This window comes from Melanostigma gelatinosum (genome assembly GCF_949748355.1).
Source record: "Melanostigma gelatinosum genome assembly, chromosome: 7".
NCBI lineage: Eukaryota > Metazoa > Chordata > Actinopteri > Perciformes > Zoarcidae > Melanostigma > Melanostigma gelatinosum.
The window spans coordinates 8,616,623-8,635,967 of NC_136640.1; the positions used below are offsets into that span (position 1 = coordinate 8,616,623).

Consider the following 19,345-nt stretch of genomic DNA (forward strand, 5'->3'; position numbering starts at 1 on the left):
CTCTCCTAGAAGCAGATAGTAACTCCCCCGTGTGTCTGTGCGGTTCCTTTCCCCAGCAGGTGTTCACAGACCCCAGTAACCTACAGAGGCACATCCGCTCACAGCACGTCGGGGCGCGGGCCCACGCCTGCGCTGACTGCGGCAAGACGTTCGCAACGTCTTCCGGCCTCAAGCAGCATAAGCACATCCACAGCAGTGTCAAGCCCTTCATGTGTAAGTCACTAAGACCCTACCTATGTAAGTCTCCTCAGTACGTTATAATAATCATAATAACAATGATAACAATATGCTTGTGACTTGCCTTCAATGGAAAAAAAATGAGATGTAATTGCAAAAATACCTTTTTGTCCTTCCTCAGCTTCTTCTCAAGAGTCAATCGTTGTTCATGTTCTCCAGGAATTACACATGGGATTATATAGTAGCTGCGTTTAGAGTGGCAGTGCCATTTCTATTAAGACACGAGTCATTTTTATCTGCATCAGCACTCTCACACAGTGCTGATATGGTGATAAAAGCATTTAAACTAGCATGTAATTTGACTCAATCCCTCTTGGTCTAACCTTGTTGCGGCCTCTCACAGTGACCCAGCCTCACCTGACGTTGACGCTACAGCTAACGCAGCTTTCTCTCTCATACACACACACACACACACACACACACACACACACATACACATTTTGTCCCCACTCCTCTGTAAACGCTAACTCCTGCAAGACTAAAACACATTTTGACCTTTCACATTTTCGCCACCTCACTACACAGATCTGATCCCCATCCCCTAAAGCATTATGGCCTTCACCCTTTGCCCCGTCTCTCTTTCCCTGCCCCTTCACAAATCAACCCTCTTCCTCCTCCTCAAACAAACACGCATTAACACACTCACACATATGCATATGGGCCAGAGTCACTGCAGACCTCTGACTCCCCACTCTTGTCCTCTCTCCCTCCGCCACATGCGCCATTCCTCACAAATAGCAACCACATGTAAAGCCCTCTTCCCCGTGCTCTGTCTGACTCGGAGTCCATTTGCTGTAATCAGCAGAAAATATGCAGGTTTAAAAACAACTAATGGCTGCGTAAAAAAAGGCAGAGCAGCCTCAAACATGACGTCTGCCTGGGAGAGACCATGAGTGCATCCAATGTGTTTTTGTTTGTGCGTGTTCGTTTGTAGGGCATGTACGTGTTTTGGACATTGTATTGTATCGTAATTCTGTCTGTATGTAAGCGCACGCAATGTGTCAAGGATGTGTGTGTGTGTGTGTGTGTGTTTGTGTCTCAGAGCTTCTGTATGCAAGTGAAGAACTCGGGCCTCCAGGGTTGTTCCTTTAAGACACTTAGCGATAGCCACCGCTCTTCTCTCAGGAATGTGTTTATAATATTTTGTTTCAGTTTATTAAGAGCTGACAAATACACGTGTGTCATGCGTGTGTGTTGTTATTCTGTAAATGTCACAACTACATGATTTATGGTGCAGGGCTTTTTCTTGTCGTTTTCTCAGGTCATGTGGCTATAATCAAGATTTAATAACTACTCATTTGCTCTTATAAATTATGAATTAATTGTGTCGATGCGACAGTATTTAGTTTAGCACAAAATGTATCGCTCACATTTTAAGTCGACGTACTACCGACCTCACTGGAAACGTTTACAGCCCAAGCTCAAACTGATTTAATTGTAATTAATTGAAAAGTATTCAGATAGTTTCCAAATTTCTTCATCTGTGTTGCAGCATGGACAGCTTCCCGAGAGGAAACAACATGTGCAATATCAAAGGAATCATGCACTCTTCATTTTGTTTCCCCAGATGTTTTCAAAACTACCTTTCTATCCTGATTGTATCCACCAAAGCCACAAATACCCTTCATTTCGACTTGGTTTCCTGAGTCTATTCATGAAAACAGACTTTTCTTTTTAACATTACATACACTCTTGGCTCGAGGATTCCCATTTGACGTTCCTCTGTGGTGTTTATTTAAATCTGTTTCCACAATACTTTTTCCCGCTCTTCCTCTCCATCTCCTTAATTTGCCTCGTGTGCACCTTGTGGCTGGAGGGCATCCAAAGTATGCAGAAGTGTAATCACAGTGTGCGCCGAACCACTTCCTTATCCCCTGTTTTAAAGATCTCATAACAATGTGAGCGAAATCAATCATCCTGAGCTGCCTCTAACTGCTTGTCGGATGATCAAAGTTTTATCCAAACGTCAGCTGTAGTGTAGCTGATTTGCAAAAATAACCCTGAGGTGGGGACCAACAAAGAGATCTTCCCCCTCTCATGAACTGCATTCTTGACTTTCGTTAGAATAGCGAGAGAAGAGAGCATGGGACAACAATAAGTACTTGGCTACTATTCCCTTTGTGAATTCGAACAAATCATCCATTGGTAATAGATAATGTTGACACACTAATAATGGCGATAGATAATGTCAGACAGTGAGGTTTTTTTTCTCAGGGCCTGGGAGAGACCATGAGTGCATCCTTCAGACAGAAGGACAGACAGGCATACAGGGGTTGACTGTGGGAAGGTCACTTAGCGCTGGACGACAGGGACCCAGCTAACGGGACTAGGTGAGGGGGCTGAGGGGGTGACAGAGAGGCCCGGAGGGGGAAGAGGGAAGAGGGGCAGTAGAGGACGTGAGACCTGTCCCTGGGAACCGGACTGCAGGATAGGATTCATTCAACTCTGCTTCCTTCACAAACCTAAAATAGAGCCATTGTACTGCATGCGGCTAAGAATGTGTGTGTGTGTGTGTGTGTGTGTGTGTGTGTGTGTGTGTGTGTGTATCTCTATGTCTGTGCTATGTGAATATTTTGTGAACGTGCCTGCATGTCGGTGTGTCTGTGTGTGCGTGTTTGTCTGTGTGATTGTTTACGGACTCCCTGGGAGCGTCCCTGGGAAGACAATGGGGCTGGAGATGCCTGGGAATTTGGTTTGATGTGCAGGTGATGAGTGGCAGCAACTGACTCACACCGTCAACCAAACATATTCCCTTACAATGCCAGGATCTGGACACACCTCTCCTCCTTATTTTGCTGGAAACTGTTGTCGGAGTAATAATGGGAATATGAGCAAATCACTCATGTTGTACTTCCTCTGCCTTACAGCCTCAGCCAGCCTGAAGCTTGTTAAATAGAGATGTCATATCATGTGATGTTATTTTGTGTGTGTATGTGGGAGGGGGGGGGGGGGGTTCGGTGTGTACTGATACGTTCTTTATCTGTCTCTGTGTCCCTGCAGGCGAGGTATGCCACAAGTCCTACACCCAGTTCTCTAACCTGTGCCGCCATAAACGCATGCATGCAGACTGCCGCACACAGATCAAGTGCAAGGATTGTGGGCAGATGTTCAGCACCACATCCTCCCTCAACAAGCACCGGCGCTTCTGTGAGGGGAAAAATCATTTCACAGCAGGGGGATTGTTTGCCCAGGGTATGCCACTCCCCGGCGCCCCTGGCTTGGACAAATCAGCTCTGGTGATGGGCCACAGCGCTGTTGGGCTGGCTGATTACTTTGGGGCCAGTCGCCACCACGGCGGGCTTACCTTCCCTGCTGCTCCAGCATTTCCCTTTAGCTTCCCTGGCCTCTTCCCCTCTGGACTCTACCACCGGCCCCCGCTCATCCCTGCCTCCTCTCCTATCAGACAACCGGTCCATGCACCTCTCACTGGGCCTGGTGCAGAGCTGAGTAAGAGTCCACTGATGCCGCCAAGCCCTGGGCTTCAGGAGTCCCGAGAGCTCCTCAAGGCCCTACGTAAAGATAGTGGTGCACCTGGCAACCAGATGCCAGGTTCGGAGCTCCACACCCAGAGCTCCTCGTCCTCCACAAAGCAGCGGAACAAGCAGAGTGACCAGTCCGAGAGCAGCGACCTGGACGATGTAAGCACGCCCAGCGGAAGTGATCTGGAGAGCACATCGGGCTCAGAGTTGGAGAGTGACATGGACAGTGAGAGGGAAAGGGGGGCTGCTCGAGAAAATGGCAAAGGCCCCAAGAGGAAGGCAAGTGAAGGAGCCCCCCAGAGCCCCAGCCTGACAGACAGCAGTGCTGCTAAAGACTTTCCAGGCCCAGCCCTCATCCCATCCTCGCTGGACGAGCACACAGCCGTAACAGGGGCTGTCAATGACTCTATTAAGGCCATTGCCTCCATTGCTGAGAAGTACTTTGGCTCCACAGGGCTGGTTGGCCTGCAGGACAAGAAGGTCGGGGCTCTGCCCTACCCCTCCATGTTCCCACTGCCTTTCTTCCCAGCTTTCTCTCCTCCAGTTTACCCTTTTCCAGAACGAGACCTCAGACCTCCAGGCCTGAAAGGCGAGCCACAGTCTCCAGCAGATGACTGCAAGAAGGCACAGGGCAAATCTTCATCCCAGTCACCATTTGACCTCACTACTAAGCGGAAGATGGAGAAGTCTGCCACATTTGCCCCCTCTAAACCAGGCACCTCCCACTCCATTGGGCAGGATCAGCCGCTAGACCTGAGCCTGGGGGCTCGGGGCCGTGGAGGCAATGCAAGAGAGGAGGAGTCCAAGAACAACCTGAGCTATGAGGAGGAGAAAGCAGTGGTGGAAATCCCAAAAGCTGACACCTCTTTACAGCATGCCAGGCCGACCCCTTTCTTCATGGACCCCATCTACAGGTATTGTTAGTCCCGGTAGTGTACTTCACCAGAATTAAAGTCACTAGCCTACTTGGACTTCTGTTCCACATTATATTATGCAAAAGTGTTTTCATCCTGCCAAAACTGTTTTGGTGTAATTTACTGTCATCTAATTGTTAACTGTAATTTTGCAATACGGAATATAAGTGTACAAATATGTTCTGCTGTACATGCGTTAAGAGAAATCTACTATTAGCAGGGTTGAGAAGAGGAGAATGAGCGATCCGTTTGAGACTCTGAAAGACAAGTACATGCGGCCAGCTCCGGGCTTCCTCTTCCATCCACAGGTAGGTTCTGAGTGTGGCATCAGAGGGAACTGGGGCAACTTTGGGGCAAGGGCGGGGATTTAATAACATGGCACACACCTTTTCTGGGCTAAATCACACATTCTCTCCAGTCCAGCTAAACACTTTTACCTATACACTTTTATTTACACTGTTGCTCAGTTTATTTGACTTTAGAGTTGATCTTAGATGCCTTGATTGACCCCGGATTAAAACAACAGCCCGAATCTGCCCGTGTAGCTCTTGGTCAGTTTCAATTCAAGATAGTTGTGATGTCATGTAACCATGGCAACTTCACTGTTACAAGTTCAACGTTAGGTTCCCATATCTACAGATGTGACAGCAGCGTGGCGTTAAAACAGTTAAGATATTATTATGACTCTTTCTGTAAGGAACTCTAATTCAGAATGATCGTCCCAAGCTGACCAAAGGGGATTAATAAGGCTCCAGCCTTATCCAAACTACTGCATGTTAAGCCCGTCGTTGGCGATCTGAAACAGATGTGGCAGAGAGAAAGGGCACACTCTGACACGTCTTCCCATAACGACAGTATAAAAAATGATATGCTCTTAAAGCAATGATTTCTGCCCCTGGGTTTTCTGTGCCAGTATTTCCAGACTCCAAATGTGTGTGTGCGCGTGTGCATGCGGGTTTATATGTTCGTGTGTCTGTGACATGTTGCATTGACGTTCATTTGTTCAATCTGCCCCCGCGGGTGAGAACGGTCCGTCGGAAAGTGAAAACACCACTTTCTCAGGCATATGATTTCTTTTTTTTCTTTTTCTTTTTTTTCTGGCTGTTTCAGGTCTGGTTTTTACAGGCTGTTTCATTTGTCTGATTTATGTCCCCTGTCCAGAGTGCTGCATGGGCCCAGCCTGCAGCAGCCACATGGCCGTCCCACACGCCTTAATGAGGTGTCCTATCAGTAGAAACACTAACAGCGTGCTTAGGCCATCTTTATGACTTTATGATGTCTGGACACACAAATCATTCCCAGAAACACTAGACCGGGTAGGTCTAACCCAGACCAGGCAAGGGGCCCTTCTGTATACTTCTGAGGGGTTTGTTTTCAGTCACCTGACTCACTCATGAGCTACATATAAAAAAGAAAAGAGGTTGCAAAGCGGAGGGGACTGGAACTTTTTTTTCAACCTTTTGTGATTCAGCTTTTTATTTCCTGGCAGGACATTTTACTGCTACGCAATACTGGCTTAGATTACATACTGGCAGTGTATATGTAGCCTGCTGTAATGAGCTTATTGAGCACCAGGAAGTGTTGGGAACTATTAGCGTCTCCTATAATTCCAGCGCCATAACTCTGCAGATAGGCAACTCGTTGCTCATTCAAAGTTAATCACATTTGGACCCATCGTTCCCTCTGTACCCATATGTGTCCAATCTAAAGCTGTTGATTCATGCGCCACTTCCTGGTTCTGACTGCTTTCTCTTTTCCTTCTGTTCCGCCCCTCAGTTTCGTTTGCCAGATCAGAGAACTTGGGTAAGTTCCTCTTTAACCTACAGTACTGCCATGTGTCTGTACTCCTACCAAACAGAACCCATCTTCTAATGAATGCATGGGCTGCATAACAGTTTACAACTGACATCACCCAGCATTCGCATGGCTTTAGCCCATCACCATCACGCACTGACTGGACTTGTGTCTGATTCTGGCCATAAAGCTACTTCATTGTATCAATAAATTGAATCTGAATGTTAATAATGGTCATCATATAATATTATTTTGTATTAATTTGCCTTGAGTATTTGAGTCTTGCGGTTTGATTTGCTGTAGACATATGCCCTCTCTGATTCACATGAAAGGGTTTCAGCGGGGATTTCCAGCCGAGCTACACCCTGTCCATCCAACAGCTCCGAATACACAGAATGTTTGCTTATTTGGAGAGAGAAGCAGGGCTTTGCAAATGGGCATTGGGGGATGAGTGAGATGGGGGGGTGGTGTTGAGGGGGGCTGCTTTACATCAGCGCGAGGGTAACAGTCTCTTTGGGACACTGGCGGGGGGGGGGGGGGACTGGAGGGTTAGTTCCTCCCTCCAAACATCTGGTTCCCGATAAAGATCAACAATTGAGAATGCATCTCACTAATTAAGGCCCTCACAGCATCACTGACATCTGAAGATAGCCAATCAACTGCTGGTCCCACAGCGACACTACAGCAACAAGCAAGTTCACAGACACACACACACACACACTCACTGCCCGGGGGGGACGGACAAGGGGGTTTTGGGAGGTGTGTATGTGTGTGTGTGTGTGTGTGTGTGTGCGGGGGTCTCTTATAGAAAGGAGTAGGGGGGTTATAAAACCTTTGAAATTTTGCTTTACAGCTAAATGTGGAGCCGTTTATCCTCTTGTACTTTAAGTCGAACATTTGCACACACACATCATTGTCAAACAGTGGCCTAATGAACCTGGCTCACCATCCATAAAAATGGCTCCATGGCCGAGGGTTCTTCTCAGCGTAATCTGTGGCAGACTGATGGTTACCGGATTCAATCATTAATGCATTGAATCCATTGGATTGGACGTGTGAATCATTTACTGCTCGACTGCGAACAATTTGACTGGTTTAGAGAATCTGCCGAAGAACTTAAACATAAAAGATTTAAAAATAGATAATTTTGTCTATTTTCACCAACATGGGCCATGCAACAATGACTTCACCTGGAAAATATTAACACCAAATAAATCATGATCAATTGTATATCATGTACCAAGCGCAATCTTTTTTTCACAAAAACAAAGCTGCATTCCAATGTCAATTTTATTCCGTTACATACATCAAGACAAATAGCAGTATGTATTTTATAATGAGCACTATGCCTTCAATTTAGAAGATATAGAGACAAAGGTTGAGCAAAGCAGTGATATTAAACTCTTAATAGAGTGCAGCAGCGTGAGAGGTTGGAGTTGTGATCAGAATTTCCCAGTAGATGGAGCTAGGATGGAGTATTTTCAGTTCTAAAAAGTGTCTTATCGGACAGGCTCGATACTGCTGACAGCTTTAGGGGCCTTAGAGTTATGAGTTCTCGTTGAGCAAGGCAGACAAACTGAGCGTTCACTCCAGTGGCTGAAAAGAGCCCGATGAAATACACAGTGCACATTCAAAAGAAATATGAAAGCATTTCACCTCCCTCTTCCCCACAACCCGTTGCCTATCTTTCAATCCATCGCTCTCCTTCTTTCTCTCCTTCTCTTTCTCTCTTTCTCTCTCTCTCTGTTCTCTCCCTTGCCTTTGATTCATGGCATGCAGCATTGGCATATTCATAATCAAACGGACCTGACACTCCACATCCTCCCTCAGTGGGAACGTCGACGGCTGCGGCAGGAACTTTACACTCGGCCGTCACTCCTAATCAGCCGCTCCCAACACCAGGCTCCACCATCATCCATCAGCCCTTCTCTCTCCGGGCACTGTTCGCTCTTTCTTGTTTGCTTTCTTGCTTTCTTTCTTTCCTTCTCTCCTCTTCCTTCCCACTCTCATCATCTATCGTCTAGTCCTTCATCATGCTCCTTCTCCGATTATCTTCCTCTGTTTCTTTCCCCTCGGTCTGCTCCATCTTGGCGTGAAGCCTGAGAGTGACAGGGGGTGAAAGCAGGAGATGAAATGTCAGAGTCGGAGCAGGGCTCTGGTGGACGACCCGAATCACCATTGATTTGCTGCCTTATTGAAATAAGAATAAGAAACAGGCTGAAAATTCAATACACGCAAAATAATGCAAATTTGTGTGGACCCTTTAAAAGAAGGGGGGGAAAAAACCCTCCTGTGTGTGAGATGGGCTGACAGGCCCTGCGGCCTATTGGGACCCCCGCCCCTCCCCTCTCCTCCTCCCTCTGGTCCTCCCTTCACTCCCCCTCCAGCCCCCGCTCCTCCCCCATCCCACCCCTCTCAGCACAGCGATATCATTATTACCCGTGTCTGGCCCTTGATCAGTAATGTCAACATCTTTCATATTGACGAATGTGCTGTCTGCCCGCATTGTGCACAGAATAGTTTACAGCCCAGCAGTGGACATGAATCACTCCTCTGCCACACACACACACACACACACACACACACACGGACATGTATCTGACAACACACATACACACTAAGCACGTACAATCACGCTCACATACAATGCATATGACGTTCTACACACTCTCACAAATACAAATGCATTACAAATACATTCTTCTCTCTCACACATACACATATTTTCTTTTTCACACACATGGATGGCTATTAATCAACTTCGGCCACCGTGCAGGACGTAGTTTCTTGTTCATAAACACGCACACAGACCAAGTGATAAGTGTGTATATCTCCTGGGAGAGTACCTGATGAAAGTAAATGTTCAGCTTCATTAGTAGATTGGCTGCAGTCCTTAATCCTATGTGTGTGTGTGTGTGTGTGTGTGTGTGTGTGTGTGTGTGTGTGTGTGTGTGTGTGTGTGTGTGTGTGTGTGTGTGTGTTTCTGTGTGTTTGTATATGTACCGTTCATACATATGTGTTTTTAAGGGAACAAGAGCTGGCTGAATTTAACATGCAAAGTTTAACGCCTGCTCGCCACTGCCCATCAATGGGAGCATACTGTTTTTTGTTTAACTGCAAAGTTATGAATCAGTATCAAATGTACTCGTCATGTGCACAAACCAGGGATTTGACCTTGCGGTTCATGAATCATTGATGAACGGCATAATAAGAATTCGCCCAATACCTGTTTCACTTCATTTCACCCGGTGCAATGCCTGTAAACAACGCTCGTCAATCAAACAAGATATGATCAAATTAGTCTCGAAAATATTTATTATACATTTTGCTTAATATTAGGACATCCACAGCAAATATAGAAATGTATGGTTGCTGTAATCTTTCAGCTTTTAGGACATGTGCACCAACCAGTACAGTGTATTGGTCTGAATTATTCATTGCTTTTTGCTTTTTCCATTCCATTAAGATTATTTTTGTGACATAATCACGACAAGTGATGCAGCTTTCAAAACTGATAAAAGTCCAGTTTCTTTGCTTTGCGTGTCGGACTTGCAATGCTAAATGATCATGAAGTATGTTTTTAAACACAACGCTAACCGGAACTCATTCCGTTTTTTTTTTCCCTCTCCTTTGTGTCCTCAGATGTCGGCCATCGAGAACATGGCAGAGAAGCTGGAGACGTTTGGCTCCTTGAAGCCAGAGTCTGGAGACCTGCTGCGCTCCGTCCCCTCCATGTTTGACTTTCGAGCCCCACCCTCTGCACTTCCAGAGACGCTGCTGCGCAAGGGCAAGGAGCGCTACACATGCAGGTAACTGCGGCAACTGGTGTGCCGTGTATTATTTTAATATTTGAACCGTCGTGGTGGTCATAAATTAACAATCATCTATGGAATCTAGTTTTGCCATTGGCATTGGAGTATTCTTTTTTTTTTTACAGTAAGAGTTCCTATTTCTGTGATTTTTAACATTAGAATAATGCATGTTTTTAGATTACTGGTTTAATGTAATTAAAACATACTTAAAAATGTGTCTTACTCATTAATAGATATTGTGGGAAAATATTCCCACGCTCTGCCAACCTGACCCGCCACCTCAGGACCCATACAGGAGAGCAACCATATAAGTAAGACTATTTCTACCAATCTAAAGAGCCACTTTCGAACCCATGTGCTGTCTTTTGGAGTCTTTGTGTGTATGTATTGTTGAAGGAGTGTGTGGGTGTTTAGGACGAAACAACAACAACATGTCAGCTGAATATCAGCCTCCTCTCTTGCCTTCTACCAATATCAATCCATCTGTCCTCCTCACTTCCAAGAATACACTCCTTACAAGACTATACAGGGAAAATTCTCGTCTCGATTTGCACAATAGCACATTATATCCTCAGTGAATAACTGAGGCTGTTTTTCTATCCTCACAAATAGGAGTGAGAGCAGCAAACACGCTTTCACACAGCGCATTCTCAGGCAGACAGAGAGATGCAGCTCTTTTGTAAACCGTGCATGGATGTTTTGTTTCCCAGGGAATTCTTGTCTACAGTTAGAACAGAGATTGTGTGTGTTTTCTTACGGCCTAAAAGCCTGGAATGATTATCCTGCTGCTAAATAATTTGCCTGATGAAAAATGGTGTCCGTCGCCAGGGTGACAGGAAGAGAAGAAGGGGGGGGGGGGGGCAAGGAAGTTTGGTGAAAAATTGGGGTGATGAGGAGCACGGGCAGATGTCCAGTCCCTGCAGCTGTGGTCATTTCTCTTATGCGTATGAGACTCTAACTGCAAGCCCAATGGCTACTTGCAGCAGGCTTTCTTGCCAACTAAAAGTGTTGTCACGAGATTAAGTTTGTTACTTTCTTGAATCATAGTCTAGTTGGCAAATAAGAAACCGGTTACAAGAATCTCCCTGCCTTCCGTCCCTCTCCAGGTGCTGCTGAGGTAGAAGTAACAATGCCGCAGCAGTCCACATGTAAAAATGAATCTTGCACATTTACTACATTTGGATAATGAGTAAGCCCTGGCTAGCACCGCTCTGCTTTGTAGTTACTAAGGTAGTGGAATGTTGGCGCAAAGCTTGGAGGAGGCCTGCTGACCACAGGGGAGAGAGAAAGACAGACGCAGGCCTCTACTGCCCCAGTCTGATAGCCTGCACTCAACACGCTGGCATGCCATTAAAGATCACCGCTGTTTATTGTAATTTTTTGTGGAGATAACTGGGGGGTTCCTGAGGGACAGCCAATCGAGCGAGCTAATTCCACCAGAAGAAAAGATGTAATCTTCTCGTGTAATTTTGCATGAAGAAACTTGGCAAGAGGCTCTAATTTTGCAGGGCTAGAACCAAATCTGTTGCGTGCTTATTTTGTGAGGGAAGAATGCAATTTTATTGCACTGGCTGGAGATAAGAGGCAGAGCTGTTCCACCTTAAACAAGCTCCTCCATCATGTCTTGGACTGTGGGACTGCTGGGACTGTATGCATGTGTGTATGTGTGTGTGTGTCCCACATTATGTATCCTATTATGTTTCCCACAGAACAAACCGCGGGTTCGTGTTTCATTATGCAGCACAGTTCTGACTAGCAGCTTGTGTATTTTGTTGTTTTTCTGTCATTTCATAATTGTTTTCATTGAAAGGCCTCCACTTTTCCCGCAGGTGTAAATACTGCGACCGCTCCTTCAGCATCTCCTCCAACCTGCAACGTCACATTCGCAACATCCACAACAAGGAAAAGCCCTTCAAGTGCCACTTGTGCGATCGTTGCTTCGGTCAGCAGACCAACCTTGACCGCCACCTCAAGAAGCACGAGAATGGTAACCTGTCAGGTGAGAAGTCTTCAACATACATTTCTGGTTTTGAAGAGAAAGTGAATTTATCTGAGTTTTCACAGCTGATTCAAGCCTTTGTCTTCCTCTTTCCATATTTCTCATTCGAGAACATGAGAGCTGCTTTGCTGATTTGTGACATAGCAATGCTTTGCATGATGAATCCTTCTGCTGATTATTTTAAAACATAATTTACTCAAGATTAGAAACAATTTTAGAAGCTGAAATGAGATGAATCTTTCATCTGCCTCTGCAACAGAACAAATCCTTTTTGAATGAGCTGCTTTCATCAGCAGAACAAACAGTGACACCTTGCCAGCAGCTGAGAGCAACAGGCTCAGATTTTTCCACTTAATCAGACATGATTACTCTATCGAATGCGAAATCAGTTATCGACCAAGCATTCCTTTTTTGCAGCATCAAACAATGTATCCCACAACATAGATAAAATAGACTGAACATTGTTAAGCAAAAAAAGCTGTTTTAACACAGTTCAAATATAATAATATCTGTTGCTTAAACCTCAAAGACAAGTCCATCTTTAAAAATGTATTGTATGTGGCCAAACGTTGCCAAAACTCAAATAATTTAATTTAAGATTGTAGTCAAGATCTCAAGGTAAAAATTGGATTTGAATATTTCTCTCACTGTAATTACATTGAAGCGTTGGAACCAGCCGATACAGAATATGCCACAAACATGCCATAGAGTGACATGTTTGAAGCTACCTGTGGGAACTTTGGGGGAAACAAACAAACAAGTTTATAAACACACACAATCACATTTCACGCACAACCATCAGAACTGGAGTTTTCTTTCTTTCTGTAGGCACAGCGATGTCGTCCCCACAGTCTGAACTGGACAGTGGCAGTGCCATATTGGAGGACAAAGAAGACTCTTATTTCAATGAAATAAGAAATTTCATCAGCAACACAGGCCAGAACCAGGCATCACCGGACCCCTCAGAGGAAGGGTAAGCACAGTTGTAACCCTGCTTTTTTTTGTTTTTCTTGATCCCGTCTCCAGCTACAGCGCTAAACAAAATGTTTACAGACAAATATCATCCAGGCTTCTCACCCACCACATCTCAGCAGCAGGGAAAAAAGGCCCTGGCCCTCATTACTGCATGTTGAACTCTTGCATTAATTGTGACTACATTAGAACTTAAAAGGACTCTCCGGGCTTGAGTACGGTAAGTATGAATAACGGGCTATCTGCTATCAGCCCATTTTAGACTTGAATTTTCAAACCACCCAGCCAGCTCTCATTAATCATGACATCATGCTCAGAGGTCTGGAGTAGAGAGCAATCATGATGACATTTAAGATAATGGCAGGTTTTGGGAACATGCAGGAGCTCCTTACGTCCGCTGCCTTTTCGGCCACACGTACGACAAGATATCTGTGCATGCAACTACGTCGATGCATTATGCAAATCAATCCTTGGAGCTGTGATCAGGTCGGATAGCAGTTGAGAGGTCTGCTCAGGTCTCTGAGTTTGTTTTCACGTGCCTCGCGTTGGTGTGATCACAGGACAGATTGTGAGTCTGGATAGAGATCTCGCAGACTGCTGTGTGAATGTGCAGAAGGGCCTGTGAGAGCAGGACCGGGGCGGTGGAGCGTCAGAGGGAAGGGGAGAGAAGCAGGAGGGGGAGTGCAGCAGTTAGCCCGCCACATCTGGAACCAACATGTCTGCCTACAGGAAGAGGGTAGAGGGGGTGGGGTCAAAGGGTCGGCCCGTGTTTCCTTTCAAAGTGCTGTGCTCCTGACTACTTCTGATAGATACTTTATCCCCAGCAAATTACCACGTTTGAAAGCGTAATTAGCGAATCTGTTTTCTTAATCACAGAGCTCGAGCTCTCTCTTTTGGAGCGAGTCCCTCCTCTCAGCCCTGCAAGCTCGACACGGCACGAATACCACCTTGTCGGCCTCAAACTCTCCATCCCGGCGGGAGATCTGTCGAAGAAACACAATATTATCAGCTGCTGATAAAAGAAGAAAGAATATGTAGATACTGTATGTGCTGAAATGGAATCTGCAATAATTCCCTCTCGCCCCTTCCTCTGAAGTCACTGCATGCTCAAATGCATCGCTTTACAAATCCAGTCCAGGTATCCTGTTTATAAGCATCATATAATTATGTGGAGATGTGCTTAATGTGTTTTGTTTCCTATCTATCTACTTCACCGCGTCCAGTTCTCTGTTTGTCTCTGAATCCTTTGTGCGAGAAATGGCATTTTTGGGAGCTGACGAAAGACGTCCCAGAGTGTAATTAGTGAATCAGTCTAAATGTGGTTCCAGATGATTTACCAAATGGTGGTTTCCTGTGGCGCTGAGACGGAGGGACAGATTAAGACTTGGGGAGTTTGGATAGCTCGCCCTCTCTCCCTCTATGGGGATAGAGGAATGGGCCGGTAGGCAACGCTCTCATAACTCTCCCACCAAATGGGGCTGTCAGCTAAATATTTTGCCTATTAGATGAATACGAGATAGTAGAGAAAATAAACAAGGAAAAAGGCAAAGCACTCCAGTTAAGTGCTGCAACGATCAACCCAGTGCTGCTGTGCCCAAAGGGGCTCCAGAGCCTCGATGACAAACGGGATTCCGGCCCTCTCGATCCCAGCTGCCTTGTCCTGCCTTAGACCCAACTCTCTCTGTTCTTTATCCCATATGCTGTTTTTCTATGTATAGAGAAAGGACTCTCACAAGAATGTGTAGAAAACAAAGGACAAAAGCCAGCACCCAGTTACTGTATTTAACCTGTGTATAGACCTCGGTGTTTATAATTACCACAGGAATTCTCAATTTCTTAATTACTTTCTTCAACATAAAAGGAGTGTATTTATGAAACATACAGCGAATAAGGAAGATGTATTTGTCATTTTTCTTCTTTTTTTTCTTAGAATGTACTACTCTATCAAGCTGTATTGATCTCATCAATGTCATGGTCTGCAGGTTAAATTGCGGTCCATTTCAAGAAGAGAAGCCGCTGATGGCCAGCCATGGGTCACGTGACCTGGAGGACGAGGAAGCAGAGGAGCTTGGTGCTGATGAAGAAGAGGGGGAGGAGCCTAGCAACACTCCTGTGAAACAAGAAGACGAGGTGCTTCCTAGTGGCCTCAGCGATGACATCGTACAAGACGAAATGGACTTCAGTGGACCCAACGACTTAAACCTCAACTGCAAAACCTCTCCTCGGAGGTAAATTCGAAACAACTAAAACTACATTTTGCATTGTATAAGTCATGATGAGTTGCTTGACAGCAGGTTTCTGCTTCACCTCCAGGTATAAGGAGGAGCAGAGCGGCTACTCAGCCTTAGATCATATTCGTCACTTTTCGGACATGCGCAAGCTGGAGGAGAGCGAGCTGAGTGAAGGAGATGAGGACGATGGATCGTTTGGCTCCCCCTCACTGACTGATGAGGTCAAACAGCCACTCTTTAGGAAATCTAAGTCTCAGGTAAAAGAAACATTGACAATCAGGGTTCAGCGTTAACGGGTTTTTCACTTGCCCAGACGGGCAAATGGGACGGAAATCTGATTGCAAACAGTACATTTTTACTCACCCCAATACAAATTGTTTGATTTTTTAGGGCTTATCAAATAACAATAAAGACTAAAGTTAATTGTCTCGCACTCCAACATGCGCATAATGCGCAATACACAGTTGGAGATTTGCCTACATCCTTTAATGCCACCCAGCTAAACTCCTGTTTCCAAAATGCTCGCTTGTGCTTCAACTCATAAACTTTGTTTTTACCTGCCGCCATTTTCTCGCGAGCGCCCGATCGGTATGAGCAACCCTACAACTGAGATGATTGGAAATGGCTCACCCTTAAACAAACAATGTGTTTAATTTATTTTGTCGCGCAAGTGAGTTGCTAACTTGCCCGATGTTGTATTTTAATGTTCCTGGGCAATCAAGAACGCCTTACTGTTAATGCCGTGACGTTTCACATGCATGCATGTTTATCTACATATCTACATTTAAGCATGGTAGCTAAACATGATGCTTCCTCCTCTCCCCCAGGCGTACGCCATGATGCTGTCTCTGGCTGAAAAGGACTCTCTCCACCCAGCCTCCCACACCCCCGCCACCATGTGGCACAGTCTGGCACGGGCTGCTGCTGAATCTAGTGCCATCCAGTCCCTCAGCCACGTATGATGACACCCCATTTGCGCTTTCCTTTCACCTTTCAACCCCCAAACCTGACCTATGGCACTGGGAGCCCATTGCAGGGGCTATTTGCGGTGGCCCCCTGATCGTCCACAGAGTGACTGCTGAGCAGAACCACGGCCCATCTGACTGCTGAGCGGAGCGCCTTACACACAAAGCAGGGTCACTGTCCATGCAGAACCCAGCAAAGCCCCAAAAACCTCCCAAGAGATTGAGAGAAAAATGTCCCTCTTAGACCTTAAAATTTAGTGATCCCATTAATACATCCCAGGATGAGCTAGGGTGATTGTGGTGAAAATAATAATAAGTAATAATAGCTGTATTTATTCTGCTGAATTTCTATGTTTTGCACAGCAAAGGCAGCTGGTGGACATGGAAGATAGATGTGCTGATATCATTGCTAAACTGCATTTATTCCCCAGCACATAGAAGAAAAGGAGAACATTTGAAGCTGAGGGGTGAGTGTGGTTGTGTCTCTAAGACAGCCAGTTTCAGCCGAGTATGTTTCATTGTGCGTAAAGCCCTGGCTCATCTGACAGAAGTATCTTTAAAATATATTATGAGAATTCCCTTTAACCCCCCCCCCCCCCCCCTAGAGATCCACAGGCGTTTCTCATAAATACATGTACTTGATGATAAAAATGAAGGGTGGGGTTAGCAACCTCAGTTCAAATGAAAACCGCTCCATGTAAGGCCAGTGCTGACAGTGCTTCAATATCACTGAAGTCATTGAAGAACAAAATTTAAAAAAAAAGGAATTGTTAAACTGAAATCAGGCCAGTTTCCCATCTGCGTTTTCATAGCTGCGTGTGTCTGCACAATCATAGCACTGTACAGTGTCTACCAACTGTTCTCCACTGCACTCCATCCTGCCCGCCTGCGCTATCTGTGAAAGGATATAAATAGATTGTCTTTTTAGTGGAAGAGAAGAAAACACAATTTTTTTTTTTTTTACTGAAATAAGTAGCCAGTGCTGAAGTTAATTGTTGTTCTGTAAAGGGCATATGTCTTTTTCCAAACCCTTGAATCCATTCTAGTCAGCCAACAATACCACTAAATAGCCTGAATGCTAGTCGTTAGCTACTCCATGCTCGTGTGTCTTTCATTTTTAGACAATCATGATTTTGTTTTGTTGGTGTTGTTGTTGTTATTTGCTGTTGTATGTTGAGAATTGTATTTATTTCTTGGCAAACTGTAGTTTGTTTACTGAATAGCACTGCTCTTAGCCCAGGTGAAGGGGAGATTCCTCACCGGGCCCAGAGTTCAATGGGGTTTGTAGATTACATTTGAGTGCCGGATAGTATTAAACATACAATTCACTCCTTATTCTTCAAATGGAACCGGTCGATAAGTAGATATTACTTAGGTTTTTTTTTTTTTTCTATGACAATTTAATGATTGAATTGTAAAAAATGAAAAACATTATAAAGAATGAGTAATAAAAAATAAAAAAAGCCAGGTATAATTTCTCCATAAACGCATGATTGGTCTGGTAAGATCTGTATCTGACATTTTCTACGGTTGTCTGCAAGCTTGTGTGACGTTCGGTTCATGTTAATCCCTTGTGCCAAACTTATGATAAATAACAGATTACTTTCATTTATTCTCCCGTTTTGAGGGACCAGATTTGTTTGGTTTGTTTATGTCGTTGTTTTGTTTATAATCGATTTTAAAAAGTAATCAGCAAGTTGAGGTACTTTGTTTTAATGCTTTCTACAATGTAACTGTTATGCATTTCAATTCAATACTGTGGGAGGAACAACTAAGAAAATAAAGGACGACAATGTGGATTGACTGGTCTTCCATTCTCTCTTTATTTCTGCTTTACATTTGACTCACCCTTTGTCTCCCATCTCCGTCACACCTCCCCACGTACAGTCCTTCTGGCTGCCCATCAGTTTGGGCCATACAGAGATTTATACCAAGAGACATGAGTCAGAAAACCACCTGGCGCTTTCTTCTGGCGCTCCCATGGCCTCCAAGAGTGAGGGAGAGCCTGAACTCTGGTCCTCTTTTTTTCTTCTCCAGGCTTTGGCTCGCCTAGAGCGAGGGGCAGGAGAGAAAAGGCTGGAGAGGGCTTGAATGTGGTAGTGGGAGCGGAGGCAGGAATGTGTCTTCTTTATTTGTGTCCGTTTGTGAGGCATGATGGATGAGTTGGGTAGATGTGATGACCTGGCTCATCGCTCAAACGCTCAATAAGAGTCCCATCCTGCAGCAGGCCTCCCCATCCGGCACCCCCCTCTGTCACTGCTGCCAGCCGACGTGGGCGGACATTGTGGCTGGGAGGGTTGGAGGTTCAGCGGCTCCATTGTCCAGAGAGCGAGCTTGGGTGGGGGGTTGGAGAATTGGGCATGACAGTGAAGATGGCTGGCGCTGACGCTACACATTTACAGTGCTCTTGGCACCCTAATGGATGGGGTGTTTTCTTAGGGCCTGTCGTCAGCCCTCAGGACTCCATGGGGCGTCCAGCTTTGATGAGGTCACAGGGGGTCACGCAGTGTTGATGAGGTCAGCACGGGTCGTCCAGCTTTGATGAGGTCAGCTGCAGTGATGGTAGCGATGGTGCAGGCCAGAGCCATAATGGAGTGGCAGTGATAATTGTTTGTAGTATGAGTTTTGCCACCTGTACTACTGTGGACTCATTTATATGAGTATGTGAAGTTGTCAGCAGTCATGCAAAAGCATTACTTTTCCCTTCGATGTGTCTGCTAATCCAGGACCTGCATTAAACCTGCAGTTATTAATTTTCTTGTCCGCTTGAGGACGACGGAAACCAGCTGTGAACACAACACTGACATATCATCACCTGTTAAGTAGATACGGTGAACTTGTTATTTACACATCCAGCAGATAAGGAAGAACATCGTATTCATCTGGAGTTGTTTTAACTCCTGGAAATATCCAACTTCTCATCTTCTGAATGATCCACTGTG

General features: G+C 45.4%; 1 protein-coding gene across 2 annotated transcripts in view; it reads left to right on the plus strand.

Annotated features, from left to right (window-relative positions):
• The window catches only part of mecom (MDS1 and EVI1 complex locus), a 127,346-nt gene extending 109,161 nt beyond the window's left edge, over window positions 1-18,185 (plus strand). The window contains exons 8-18 of one of the 2 annotated variants that reach the window (XM_079272678.1): window positions 57-213; window positions 3,238-4,630; window positions 4,848-4,938; window positions 6,407-6,433; window positions 10,067-10,233; window positions 10,470-10,547; window positions 12,066-12,235; window positions 13,064-13,208; window positions 15,190-15,435; window positions 15,521-15,695; window positions 16,266-18,185. In XM_079272678.1, coding sequence (XP_079128804.1) covers window positions 57-213; window positions 3,238-4,630; window positions 4,848-4,938; window positions 6,407-6,433; window positions 10,067-10,233; window positions 10,470-10,547; window positions 12,066-12,235; window positions 13,064-13,208; window positions 15,190-15,435; window positions 15,521-15,695; window positions 16,266-16,400 — 2,784 coding nt within the window. In that variant the 3' untranslated portion in view covers window positions 16,401-18,185. The remainder of the gene's footprint in view (window positions 1-56; window positions 214-3,237; window positions 4,631-4,847; window positions 4,939-6,406; window positions 6,434-10,066; window positions 10,234-10,469; window positions 10,548-12,065; window positions 12,236-13,063; window positions 13,209-15,189; window positions 15,436-15,520; window positions 15,696-16,265) is intronic. The other variant, XM_079272679.1, reaches the window with a different exon arrangement.
• The last annotated feature ends 1,160 nt before the right edge of the window (window positions 18,186-19,345 follow it).